Source organism: Salvelinus fontinalis, chromosome 7, assembly GCF_029448725.1.
Source record: "Salvelinus fontinalis isolate EN_2023a chromosome 7, ASM2944872v1, whole genome shotgun sequence".
NCBI lineage: Eukaryota > Metazoa > Chordata > Actinopteri > Salmoniformes > Salmonidae > Salvelinus > Salvelinus fontinalis.
The window spans coordinates 17261485-17276244 of NC_074671.1; the positions used below are offsets into that span (position 1 = coordinate 17261485).

General features: G+C 46.0%; 1 protein-coding gene across 2 annotated transcripts in view; it reads right to left on the minus strand.

The window, feature by feature from the left end:
- The window catches only part of LOC129859117 (spermatogenesis-associated protein 13-like), a 39211-nt gene that overhangs the window by 18989 nt on the left and 5462 nt on the right, over positions 1–14760 (minus strand). The window contains exons 2-5 of one of the 2 annotated variants that reach the window (XM_055928499.1): positions 2857–4452; positions 1679–1720; positions 789–1262; positions 499–643 (exon numbers count right to left, since the gene is read on the minus strand). In XM_055928499.1, coding sequence (XP_055784474.1) covers positions 499–643; positions 789–1262; positions 1679–1720; positions 2857–4452 — 2257 coding nt within the window. Of the gene's footprint in view, positions 1–498; positions 644–788; positions 1263–1678; positions 1721–2856; positions 4453–14760 lie in introns of those variants that run through there. The other variant, XM_055928501.1, reaches the window with a different exon arrangement.

Below are 14760 nucleotides of genomic sequence, written 5' to 3' on the forward strand. Positions count from 1 at the left end.
AACGTTAGCTTGAACCAATGTGTTTACCTTTCCACAACACACGGAGTGGAAAAGGGATTTGTCCAGGTGTTAACTTACAGCTGACAGTCGGAAAACTCAGCATCACAACAAACAGGAGGAGGGGCAGACATGAGGTAGCTGCGTCTAATAATGATGTATTCATCTCTATGTCCGTTGACACAAACTCCATTCATGTCTGTGTGTTGCAGCTCGAGAATCGGGATTTTAGATTTACTCAGTGGATTTATTTTTTATTAAATGTAAAATAAATAAATAAAATCAGGCCCTATTAATTTCTGCGTACTTTTAACCCAGATCTCGTACCTTCATACATGGACAGAGAATTGCGTAGTTGGTACACAACATGCGTGCATGTTGGCCAGTCTGCCCTCCTCTGCTTTGCTCTTCTTTTACAGATATTCTACCCCACTCTGCCTCATACACAGACATACTCTCTCCATCTTTATTCCTCCCTTTCACACACACTCCCTCCCTCACCACTGAGGACTCTGTGTAGTTTGCGTTGTCCAAGGCGGTCCAGTCCAATGGGGGTGCTCTGGGAGAAGGTAGAGGGGCGGAACCTGGCCGACACAGCCCTGTAGGAGGGCACCTGGTGGGACGGGACAGGGGGGCGTGACAGGGGCTAGAGCGACATGGAGAGGACAGTGTTAGGGGCCTTTGGGAACATCCAAGGGTTTTGCACCTCAATCACAAACAGGACATTTGACATAGTGTGTTACATACATTTCTCAGTATATCTAGCCATTGTTAAACAGTGAGATGCTTACAGACGGCAGGCGGTCCTCTCTCTCCTCAGCGCCAGGTGAAGAGTACAAATCCACTCCTCCAATCACAGACATAGGCCGTCTTCTCCGGCACCGGAGATCTCCATTCATATTGTAGTTCTCTTGGCTGTCACTGTCCTGCGAGCCTCCATTACTTTTGAAGTCCTGACAGGGAGTTCCATTTGTAGTCCTCTCCTCAGGATGTAGCTCCGCCTCCTCCTCGGGGATGGCGTACTTCCTGGCAACCAGCTGAGCGTAGTCAGAGATTGGCCGAGGCCTCGATCGCCCCGCCCTCCGTCTGGGGGTGACGGACGTGGACGTTTCCGTTGCGCCTGTTGCCGTGGGTGATGTGGTTAACATGGTTGAGGTGAGAGAATCTAGGGAACATGTTGGGGTGAGAGGGGTACCGGTGGCTGAAGGAGAGGGCGCCTCTTCACCCCCTAATAGTGCCTCTCTGCCCCGTTCGTCTGACGTGTCCTGCAGGTAAGAGCAAAGGTGAAAGGTCAAATTTGATGTCCCACAATGCCTGCTCCTAATTAAACACAGCCTCAGCAAAGAATGTCTGTTAATCAGAAACAGAGCATGCTGTTTAGTTGACGTGTCAAATGTGGAAAGTGCGTACAAATGTCAGTGATATGGAATATTTATTTTTGCACATTCTTCTCCCATATCACATACCCTCAATTCATGTAAAAAGTATTATCAAATTGTATGTGTACACACAAGGAGGAGCGACAGAAGAGAATACATTTCCTCTTATTTAGGTTACTGCCCAAGAGAAAAAATGTGCAATGGTTAGTTTAACTGACCAGAGAGTTTACTAGTATACTGTACTGGTTAAGTTTGTTTATTTTGTTTGTCATTGGTATGTCAGAAGAGAGATGTTCCCTTACCTCCAGCTCCTCCTGATCTTGGTCTGGTCTGGTCCATATGCACTGGAAAGGTACACAGTAGATCAGCACCATGGTCAAACACCAACACACTCACAGGCCTCTGTCCCGAGGTCTGGGTCTGCTTCTCCTTTAGTCCTCTACTGCACAATTCCCCTGCCTGCTTCTCTCTCTTCAACCAATGAAAATCAGCTAATTTCCCTCCATCTTATCAACTAAAATCTGCCATCAATCAAATAAACCTTCTGATTGAATATTCAGTCCTCTAACAACCCAGATAGTGTATTATTCCTGGTTGTGTCGGTAGTGTTTTCCTAGATCTCTCTGTAAACTCTCCCGGGCCCAGCGTGACTAGTGGACTTTGTCCCTGTGGCCTGCCTGCCTGTTGTTGAGGGCAGAGCGGGGAGGGGAGGGGACAGCATTGCTCTTACTGATAACCAGCCAGCCACAGCACACTGGAACGGGAGCCCCGCTTGCTTATGCAACTAATCCCACCACCAATCATAAACAATACCTAATAATTAACTGTGCCTGTTCTGCTCCTTCAGATTGGCCGGCCTCTACAGCCGGCCTACACGTGACCCTGCTAGGGCTGTGGCTGCTGGGAGTCACGCAATCACAGTGGTGACAAATACACTAGGCCGACGCTTATGAGATAAAGATAAAGTGACAGTAGATGTGACACAGGGTTGGGGCCAATCAGCTGGGCTGTAAAGCCTGATTGACAACTGACTTGACCAATCATGTTGGACAGGAACTTTGGACTAGGCATGGGCACGCAAGCGTTGGATTCTTTGGTTAGCTAGAGACACGCGCCTCCGCTCACTTATCTAAATGACTTTAAGAGACCTGACATAAATCAAAGATCCCTTCATAAACCACCAGATATCTCCACTACTACGTTCCATTTCACAAGACAAGGGTCACTGCCAGAAGATCCAATTATTAGGATAAAGGCCTTACAACGGATCATTCTGCTCCAATTGATAAGGATGAGACTGTCTGCCTTCACCCCCATGACGACTTTTCACTATGCTTCCCTTTGAGCCCGCTGAATAAATAGGAATGAGATGTCACCACCAGCACATCGCTTTCACCTGATGTCTTTCAGATCAGTGGTCCAGACATTCCAGTAGGACTGAGCCAGTGTAGCAGATTGGAGCATCAAAGTATTATCTTACCTGCTTTGGTGCCGTCTTGACCTCTGCGTTAACCTCCGGCTGGTGTTTGCTGTGGCTCTCACATGGCTCCCCCTGGAGGAGTGGAGGGGAGTCACACTGAGCTCTCCACCCGTCTCCCCGTCCCTCCTGAGGCCTGCCCCCCTCACACAGGCTGCTCCTCAGAGGAGATGAGGTTGTAGCGAGAGGTTCACTATAGGTTGGGAAACTGAAGACATGGTCTGGTCTTCCCTGGGGGTGGATGGTTGGCGTGTGTTCCAGTGATACCAGAGTGACGTTCCTCGTTCTGGCGGGCGAGGGCCGCCGTTGACGTTCGCTGGCGGGAAGGCAGGGCGTACGTCGGGAGTAGTCGTCGTGGAGACGGCTGAGGGGGGACAGGGGAGTCACAGGGGAGCCCGGGCAAGTGACGGGGGACGGGTTAGGCCTGCGTCTCACGGTCAGGTCAGTCATGCTGCCCACTAGCTTCAACATGTGGCCCTTGGCCCCTAGGGGACTCCTAAGGCGACCAGGGCCCTGGCTGCAGTCCCTAACCCTTTGGTCCATGGACGAGGCACTGGCTGATCTCTGTATGCTTGGGCCCACATTGGCCGCTACAGAGCCAATGGTACCTGGTGAGTCATTTGGAGAGGGAGAAGGGGCTTTGCGTCTGAAAGGGGCCTTAAGGTGTAGGTTGTCTGCGCTCTTGCTTAGTCTGCTCAGTACGTTGACGCTCTCTTCCGAATGGAGGTTCACCTCAGACCCTGAACTGGAGCCTAAACCTAGCCTCTGATTAGATGAAACCCCCTGTCCTGGACCCTCCCCGCGTTCCCCGTTCTGCCCAGTGTCCAGCAGTGAGATGCGTCCCGCCCCATATGCTCTCCGTATACTCCTCGAAAAGAGTGTGTTTCTCTGCAGTCCATCTTCCTTATCTACTACTTCCTCCTCTCCTTCATTGTCAGAGTCATAAGGGCTCATCCCAGCCATATGCTGGCCAATAGACACCCTACTAGACACTCTATAGCCCTCCCCACACCTCAGTCTTAAGCTCTGATTGGTTGTGACCATTCCATTATCTTCACCCTGGTTGGCTGCTGAGATGTACTCCCCATCCGGATTAGCTGTCCCTCGGTTCTGGATGCCTTGGAGCACTGAGGAGCGCAGCTTCTTAAAGGAGCCCATGACGGCAAGCCCTGACAGGACTGGCCAAGCCTGCGGGCCCCCGGCACTGGATTGAGGGCCCTGGAAGGAGAGGGCCCTGGTAGGGCCCGGACTGTCCCCAGGAACGGTGCACTTCCTCTGGGTAGAGAAGAGCCTCATGATCCTGGAGGGGTAGGGCTTCATCTCAGGGTGGCCTATCACTCGGCTGGACCAGGTGTCCGTGTTGAGCCCGTTCAGTCTACTCTCCTCACTGTGGGGGTCAGAGGTCACAAGCTGTACCTGGGCAACACACCCAGACAGCAGGGACGGGGGCGCCACCCTCTCCACGTGACCCTGGGTAGGGTAAAGATCGCCGAGGGGTCGAGGCCAGCCTCGAGGTTGAAGGTCAGGGTCGGTGGAGGAGCCATCGCGACAGGAGAGGGAGTCATCGCTGGTAGACGGGACTGCATCGCTCTGCCCCGCCTAAAGAGACAAGACATGTTACGTAACATTTCTTTTATTTACCCAGGTAGTCCAGTTGAGAACAAATTCTCATTTACAACTGCGACCTGGCTAAGATAAAGCAAAGCAGTGTGACAACACAGAGTTACACATTGGATAAACAAACATACAGTCAATAACACAATAGAAAAGTCTATATACAGTGTGTGCAAATGTAGTAAAATTAGGGAGGTAAGGCAATAAATTGGCCATAGTGGCAAAATAATTACAATTTAGCAATTAAACACTGGAGTGATAGATGTGCAGAAGATGAATGTGCAAGTAGAGATACTGGGATGCAAAGGAGCAAACATTAACAGTATGGGGATGAGGTAGTTGGGTGGGCTATTTACAGATGGGCTGTGTACAGGTGCAATGATCGGTAAGCTGCTCTGACAGCTGATGCTTAAAGTTAGTGAGGGAGATAAGACTCCAGCTTCAGTGACTTTTTGCAATTCGTTCCAGTCATTGGCAGCAGAGAACTGGAAGGAAAGGCGGCCAAAGAAGATGTTGGCTTTGGGGATGACCAGTGAAATATACCTGCTGGAGCGTGTGCTACGGGTGGTTGCTGCTATGATGAGATAAGGCGGGGCTTTACCTAGCAAAGACTTAGATGACCTGGAGCCAGTGGGTTTGGCGACGAATATGAAGCAAGGGCCAACCAACGAGAGCATACAGGTCACAGTGGTGGGTAGTATATGGTGCTTTGGTGACAAAACAGATGGCACTGTGATAGACTACATCCAGTTTGCTGAGTAGAGTGTTGGAGGCTATTTTGTAAATGACATTGCCAAAGTCAAGGATCGGTAGGATAGTCAGTTTTACGAGGGTATTTTTGGCAGCATGAGTGAAGGATGCTTTGTTGTGAAATAGGAAGCCGATTCTAGATTTAATTTTGGATTGGAGATGTTTAATGTGAGTCTGGAAGGAGAGTTTTGTTTTATAACATAACACTTTGTATTACTCTTCTTACTACAGTGTCCTTGGTCGTTTAAAAGGCCCTTTGATTTCAATATTTTATTACCCTTTATTAACATTATAAAAACACAGGGAACCTGTGCAAGTGAAAATAAGAGCGTTTGGTTTAGCCTACGCAGCAGTTTATTTATCCTATCCAGGGGTTTATTTAGCCTATCCAGCAGTTGATTTAGCATATCCTATTTAGCCTGCCCAGCAGCATATTTAGCTTATCCTATTTAACCTATCCAGCAGTATATTTAGCCTATCCTACTTAGGCTAAATAAACTGCTGGATAGGCCAAGTAGGCTAAATAGGGTAGACTAAATAAACTGCTGGATAGGCCAAGTAGGCTAAATAGGGTAGGCTAAATAAACTGCTGGATAGGCTAAGTAGGATAGCCTATCCAGTGGTTTATTTAGTCTATCCTATTTAGTCTATCCAGTGGTTTATTTAGTCTATCCTATTTAGCCTATCCAGTGGTTTATTTAGTCTATCCAGTGGTTTATTTAGTCAATCCTATTTAGTCTATCCAGCGGTTTATTTAGCATATCCTTAAAGCACACAAGTACAAAATAGCCAGAGTTGCCTTTATCTTAAACACTAGACTGCCTGCTACCATACACACAGCCCTGAAGGTGGCACACAAGTGAGGGGTACACTGTCGAATTGAAAAAGGCCTTTCAGGAAGTGATTTACACCAGAAGCAGCTAGAGGGACATATAAAAACACATTGAATTCAGAATGTAATTTAAGGAAACACTACGAGTAATGCAGAAAAGTAAAGTAGGCCTAATTATTTGTTTACTACAAATGAATTGGTGCCACTACCAGTATAATGTTTAGCCAATAACACTATGCATTTATGAGTCTGCAATGCATATGTTGCTGTGAAGTATGAATAAAATATATCTTGAGTGGAGTACAGTATTATTGCTGACTAAGTATAGTAACATAAATCTTTGTGTATATGTGAGTGCAAGAAAAAGATTGCTCTTTTGTTAACAGCATGTGTTTCTGAGCTTTGAGTGTGTGAGTGAAAGAATGAGAGAGCGAGAAAGAGAGGGTGTCTGGCAGTCTCTCTCTCTCTGTGACAGCTATCCTATCTACACTGAACAAAAAGATAAATGCAACACGTAAAGTGTTGGTCCCATGTTTCATGAGCTGAAATAAAAGATCCCAGAAATGTTCCATACGCACAAAGAGCTTACTTCTCTCAAATGTTGTGCACAAATTTGTTTACATCCCTGTTAGTGAGCATTTCTCCTTTGCCAAGATAATCCATCCACCTGAGGTGGTATATCAAGAAGCTGACTAAACAGCATGATCATTACACAGGTGCACCTTGTGCTGGGGACAATTAAAGGCCACTAAAATGTGCAGGTGTGTCACACAACACCACAGATGTCTCAAGTTGAGGGAGCGTGCAATTGGCATGCTGACTACAGGAATGTCCACCAGAGCTGTTGCCGAGATTATTCAATGTTCATTTATCTACCGTAAGCCGCTTCCAACATTGTTTTAGAGAATTTTGCATTACGTCCAATCGGCCTCACAACCACAGACCACGTGTAACCACGCCAGCCCAGGACCTCCACATCTGGCTTCTTCACTTGCGGGATTGTCAGACCAGACACCCAGACAGCTGATGAAACTGTGGGTTTGCTCAACCAAATCATTTCTGCAAACTGTCGGAGACCGTCTCAGGGAGGCTCATCATCCTCACCAGGGTCTTGACCTGACTGCAGTGTGGCATCGTAACCGACTTCAGTTGGCAAATACTCACCTTTGATGGTCACTGGCACACTGGAGAAGTGTGCTCTTCACAGATGAATCCCGGTTTCAACTGTACCGGGCAGATGGCAGACAGCGTGCATGGCATCGTGTGGGTGAGCGGTTTGCTGATGTCAACATTGTGAACAGAGTGCCCCATGGAGGTGGTGGGGTTATGGTATGGGCAGGCATAAGATACGGACAATGAGCACAAGTGATGAGATCCTGAGGCCCATTGTTGTGCCATTCATTCGCCACCATCACCTAATGTTTCAGCATGATATTGCACGGCCCCATGTCGCAAGGATCTGTACACAATTCCTGGAAGCTGAACATGTCCCAGTTCATACTCAGACATGTCACCAATTAAGCTCGTTTGAGATGTTCTGGATCTTCGTGTACAACAGCGTGTTCCAGTTCCCGCCAATATCCAGCAACTTCACACAGCCATTGAAGAGGAGTGGGACAACATTGTATTGGTCACATACACATGGTTAGCAGATGTTATTGCGAGTGTAGTGAACTGCTTATGGTTCTTAGATCCAACAGTGCAGCAGTATCTAACAGGTAGTATCTAACAAATTCCACAACAAAACCTAATACACACAATTTAGTAAAGGAATGGGATGAGAATATATAAGTATAAAATATATGGATGAGCAGTGACAAAGTGGCTAAGATGCAATAGATAGCAAAGAACAGATCGTGAAGGATACAGTATATATAGTTGAAGTCGGAAGTTTACATACACTTAGGTTGGAGTCATTAAAACTCGTTTTTCAACCACTCAAAAAATGTCTTGTTAACAAACTAGTTTTGGCAAGTTGGTTACCACATCTACTTTGTGCATGACACAAGTCATTTTTCCAACAACTGTTTACAGACAAATTATTTCACTTATAATTAACTGTATCACAATTCCAGTGGGTGAGAAGTTATACACTAAGTTGACTGTACCTTTAAACAGCTTGGAAAATTCCAGAAAATGATGTCATGGCTTTTGAAGCTTCTGATAGGCTAATTGACATTTGACTCAACTGGACGTGTACACGTGGATGTATTTCAAGGCCTACCTAACTCAGTGCCTCTTTGCTTGACATCATGGTAAAATCAAAATAAATCAGCCAAGACCTCAGAAAAAAAATGGTAGACCTCCAACTCTGGTTAATCCTTGGGAGCAATTTCCAAACACCTGAAGGTACCACGTTCATCTGTACAAACAATAGTACGCAAGTATAAACACCATGGGACCACACAGCCGTCATACCGCTCAGGAAGGAGACGCGTTCGGTCTCCTTGAGATGAACGTACATTTGAGCGAAATGTGCAAATCAATCCCAGAAAAACAGCACAGTAAAACCGACCTTGTGAAGATGCTGGAGGAAACAGGTACAAAAGTACCTATTTCCACAGTAAAACGAGTCCTATATCGACATAACCTGAAAGGCCGCTCAGCAAGGAAGACGCCACTGATCCAAAACCGCCATAAAAAAAAGCCAGACTACGGTTTGCAACTGCACATGGGGACAAAGATCGTACGTTTTGGAGAAATGTCCTCTGGTCTGATGAAACAAAAATAGAACTGTTTGGCCATAATGACCATCGTTATGTTTGGATGAAAAAGAGGGAATCTTGAAAGTTGAAGAACACCATCCCAACCGTGAAGCACGGGGGTGGTAGCATCATGTTGTGGGGGTGCTTTGCTGCAGGAGGGACTGGTGCACTTCACAAAATAGATGGCATCATGACAAAGGAAAATTATGAAGATATATTGAAGCAACATCTCAAGACATCAGTCAGGAAGTTAAAGCTTGGTCGCAAATGGGTCTTCCAAATGGACAATGACCCCAAGCATAAGTTGTGGCAAAATGGCTTAAGTACAACAAAGTCAAGGTATTGGAGTGGCCATCACAAAGCCCCGACCTCAATCCCATAGAACATGCGAGGGCAGAACTGTGGGCAGAACTGCGTGTGGGAGCAAGGAGGACCTATTGGGGCAAATTGGAGTGGGTCTAGAGTAACAGGTAGGGTGGAGGTGATATGATCCTTGACTAGTCTCTCAAAGCACTTCATGATCACAGAAGTGAGTGTTACGGGGCGATAGTCATTTAGTTCAGTTACCTTAGCTTTCTTGGGAACAGGAACAATTGTGGCCATCTTGAAGCATGTGGGGACAGCCGTCTGGGCCAGCAACCTTGCGAGGGTTAACACGTTTAAATGTTTTACTCACGTCGGCCACAGAGAAGGAGAGCCCACAGTCTTTGGTAGCGGGCCGTGTCGGTGGCACTGTATTGTTCTCAAAGCGCGCAAAGAAGTTGTTTTTTTGCGATGTCCGCGACGGGGCTTGTTTTCTCCACAGGCCACAATCAACAGCCTGATTTATGCGAAGGAGATTTGTCATGCTGCATAAGGAAAATGGTGGTCACACCAGACACTGACTGATTTTCTGATCCAAGCTCCTACTTTAAAAAAATGACATGTATCTGTGACCAACAGATGCATATATCTATTCCCAGTGATTTGAAATCCATAGATGAGGGTTTAAATGCATATATTTAAATTGACTGATTTCCTTATATGAACTGTAACTCAGTAAAATCTTAGAAACTGTTGCATGTCGCGTTTATATTTTAGTTCAGTGTACATTTCTCTTTGACGGTGTATATTTTCTATGGACAAGGAGCAGTGGGCCTCAGTGTAAGCGTGTGTGTGTAGGGCAGCGATTAATGCAGGCCAGTCTTTGATGAGGGGCTTTGTGAGCATGACTAAGCAATGAGAATCACTAATCCATTGTGATTAATGCAACAAATTGCCCATTTTCTCCAGATTTGGCAGACAGAGAGAGGTGAGAGGGAGTGATCTCTGCTTCTCCATCTCCAACCTGAGATCTGAGTAGTTTCACACAGACCCAATTGATCACACAGTGGCTCTGCTATAGACCTTTTAATAAAATACAAACTTAATGGCGAAAGTTAATGGCAAAAGTTAATACTACATGGAGGACCTAACTTGCCTATCATAGATTAGACTGCCTCTGTCTGGCTTTTCCACTCCATCTCTAGCGCCAGTGAGTGAGAATAAGATGTGCTGTTAGCATTCTCTTCCACCATATGGATTATCTCAATGCTACACCTTCTCTGTTGACAGTTCACCAACCTCGCTCCCCTCACCCACTCTGACCACTAGTGTAAACAGAAGAAAAGCACTATCACCATTCCTACTCTACTCATTCTAGCCTTGCATACCACCCTTGAAGGCTTCTAGGTACTCCAGTAAGACACACGGTTGGTGAATGAAAGAGACTACTCGAGCACTGAACAGGCACACTAAGGCTGTCCTCTAGTCAATGTATTATCTCAAACTCATCTTCCTACCCAACCAACCCTATCTTGCACAATGCACACTACCCCTATGCCTGGCGCAAACATTCACAACCCAGTTGGGACCTGCTACACTTGGCAGGATACAGCACAGGTTTCGCTTTCAAAAGAGTTGGAGTTTCTGCCTGCCAGTACTTCAAATCTAGGGATCAACAAAATGAGTGTGTGTAGTTTTACCCTGGCCAGAACAATAAGCTGCGTAAGACAGTGGAACCTCCTACTGTACTAGCCTCTTACGTCAATCATACTACAGCACTAAGTAGGTCTACATAAAATGAAAGGTTCACCCATTTTGAATCATATATTGTCTTTGTTCATCTCCGAGTTATGTTCCATCGATTCCCTGGGTCATTTTATGTTTTCATGTGTACCGGCGTTCAAGTAGGCAGAAATACGGCAGGTATTACATAACACTGTGATAAAGTCGCTATCACTACACTGGAAGTTAATGGGACTACAACTTTTAGATCGCGAAAACGTCTATCATACATGTCAGATTTCAATACTGGCCGATGTCATAACTCAGGAGGATGTCTTCTCTCGAATGAACCATTGATCATATTTTTGCGATATTCCTACCTTGAGAAATGTGTAATTTAACAGGAGGGTATTTTTCCTAATTGTCTGCCTCTCGTGCGAGGTGCATTGCATGGTGCAGTTGCCAGATATACTATTGAAAGGAGATATGTTCCTTCATTCATTGGATTCCTATGACATTAACCATTCACGTTGTGTCACGCGACCCCTTCTCAGTCAAGAAACGTGCCTATTATCCTCGAAAGTATGCAATGTCACGATTCCAAAGCTATACGATCCTACAGATAGCAAGTTAATTATCTCACATCTCGGAAAAGATTTGCAGTGTTGTACTTCTTGTTGAAAACAATTTGTGCTAATGTTGGGTTTTTGAGCTAGCGCCCAAGACTCCATTCACTCCTTGAAGGAGAGCGCTCCTTGACCCAGAATCGTTCAGAATGCACCGCGCGGCCAATTGATGTAGCATGGGCAACGTTTCCCATCTCCTCAAAAGTACAGTGCATTCGGAAACTAAATCAGACCCCTTCCCCTTTTTGTTACGTTACAGCCTTGTTCTAAAAGATATATATTTAAAAATGTTCCTCATTAATCTACACACAATATCCCATAAAAACAAAGCAAAACAGGTTTAGACATTTTTGCAAATTTGTTAAAAATAACAGAAATACCTTATTTACATAAATATTCAGACCCTTTGCTATGAGACTCGAAATTGGGCTCATGTGCATTCTGTTTCCATTGATCATCCTTGAGATGATTCTACAACTTGATTGGAGTCCATCTGTTGTAAATTCAATCGATTTGTCATGATTTGGAAAGGCACACACCTGTCTATATAAAAAGGTCCCAAAGTTGACAGTGCATGTCAGAGCAAAAACCAAGACATGAGGTCGAACAGATTGTCTGTAGAGCTTCGAGACAGGATTGTGTCGAGGCACATATCTGGGGAAGGATACCAAAACATGTCTGCAGCATTGAAGGTCCAAGAACAGTGGCCTCCATCATTCTTAAATGAAGAAGTTTGGAACCACCAAGACTCTTCTTAGAAGCTGGCCGTCCGGCCAAACAGAGGAAAGGGGCCTTGGTCAGGGAGGCGACCAAGAACCCGATTGGAGCTCTGTCAGTGTGGCAGAGGTCCTCTGTGGAGATTTTGCCAAAAGGCACCTAAAGGACTCTCAGAACATGAGAAACAAGATTCTCTGTTCTGATGAAAACAAGATTGAACTCTTTGGCCTGAATGCCTAGCGTCACATCTGGAGGAAACCTGGCATCATCCCTACGGTGAAGCATGGTGGTGGCATCATCATGTTGTGGGGATGTTTTCAGCGGCAGGGACTGGGAGACTAGTCAGGATCGAGGGAAAGATGAACGGAGCAAAGTTGAGAGATCCTTGATGTAAACCTGCCCCAGAGTGCTCAGACTGGGGCGAAGGTTCACCTTCCAACAGGACAATGATCCTAAGCACACAGCCAAGACAATGCAGGAGTGGCTTCGGGACAAGACTCTGAATGTCCTTGAGTGGCCCAGCCAGAGCCTGGACTTGAACCCGATCGAATATCTCTGGAGAGACCTGAAAATAGCTGTGCAGCGACACTCCCCATCCAACCTGACATAGCTTGAGGGGATCTGCAAAGAATGGTGAGAAACTCCAAATACAGGTGTGCCAAGCTTGTAGCGTCATACCCAAGAAGACTCGAGGCTGTAAAAGCTGCCAAAGGTGTTTCAACAAAGTACTGAGTAAAAGGTCTGAATACTTATGTAAATGTGATCGTTTCTTTCATTTGCAAACTTTTTTTAAAAACTGGTTTTGCTTGACCATTATGGGCTATTGTGTGTAGATTGATGAGGGGTAAAAAACTAATTAATCAATTTTAGAATAAGGCTGTAACATAACAAAATGTGGAGAAAGTCAAGGGGTCTGAATAGTTTCCGAATGCACTGTATATCTGCCGTTGTTAGCCAGCCAGCCCATAGAGAGAGCATTGCATTGTGGATGATGTAGTTGAATTGAGCTGCGGATTTCCACAACGATTTCCCATGTTACCAACCTTATTATAACTACAAAAATAAACATTTGTTCACCAAAAATATTGTTCTCACAGTGTTATTTAACACCGTACATTAAAGGAATAAATGGTTTTGGCTTGATTTTTACTATAAGTTAAGCTTCAACAATATGGAAGGTCAATATGCAGGTCAGGTCAGTGTTCCCGCATGGTTGCATGTGAAGTCTGGGAGCAAATGGTGCTCTGGCTCTCAGGCCCAGAGTTAATTAAGAGCTCAGAGAGAGGAGAGCAGAGGACCCCCCCCACACGGCTGCCAGCTGGAGCCAGCCTCTGATTAGACTCCCATACTAAGGCTGTCCACAATATATTGAAAAACACACACATACTGTAGAAGACACAAACACTGGAGATCTATACACACACACACACCCCCTAGCACTAAACAGTGGGAAACGCTGCCATAGGGGACAGGAGTGGAGGTGCACATCTCTTGGTCATCAACTTCCTTCTCTTTGGGTAGGTAAAGTCAGTCTTATGTAAGGGGTCATAAACCTGTAATCATTCGTGAACTCCAGTCCCCAATTCACCTATACAGAGCAGAGTTATGTCTTGCCCCGGGCCAGGCTAAGGCTAATTGGGCAGAAATATAAACGGAGAGTTAAACTAAATAGACGGCTAGACAGAGAATATGAAGGCAAAGGCACTTCTCTAGCAGTTCTCTAAATTGGTAGCTAAGCCATGGAACAGACAGAACCTCCCCAAAAGCAATAACACTGCCATGATTCTATGGTAAGCTGCTCAGCTTGCTTGTTTGTTTACAGGTTGTCTGTTGTTATTGGAGTGATCGAATCTAGATAGCCAGGCTTAAGACGTTCAGGGTAAATAACTTAACACACTAGACCTTATTGAAATTGTGAAAGAATGAGAAGTTTATCCCTTCCACGTTAGCCACGCATGTAGGAGACCTTCCACGTTAGCCACGCATGTAGGAGACCTTCCACGTTAGCCACGCATGTAGGAGACCTTCCACGTTAGCCACGCATGTAGGAGACCTTCCACGTTAGCCACGCTGATACGCATGTAGGAGACCTTCCACGTTAGCCACGCTGATACGCATGTAGGAGACCTTCCACGTTAGTCACGCTGATACTCATGTAGGAGACCTTCCACGTTAGTCACGCTGATACTCATGTAGGAGACCTTCCACGTTAGTCACGCTGATACGCATGTAGGAGACCTTCCACGTTAGTCACGCTGATGATACGCATGTAGGAGACCTTCCACACGCTGATACGCATGTAGGAAACCTTCCACACGCTGATACGCATGTAGGAGACCTTCCACACGCTGATACGCATGTAGGAGACCTTCCACACGCTGATACGCATGTAGGAGACCTTCCACGTTAGTCACGCTGATGATACGCATGTAGGAGACCTTCCACACGCTGATACGCATGTAGGAGACCTTCCACACGCTGATACGCATGTAGGAGACCTTCCACGTTAGTCACGCTGATGATACGCATGTAGGAGACCTTCCACACGCTGATACGCATGTAGGAGACCTTCCACACGCTGATACGCATGTAGGAGACCTTCCACACGCTGATACGCATGTAGGAGACCTTCCACGTT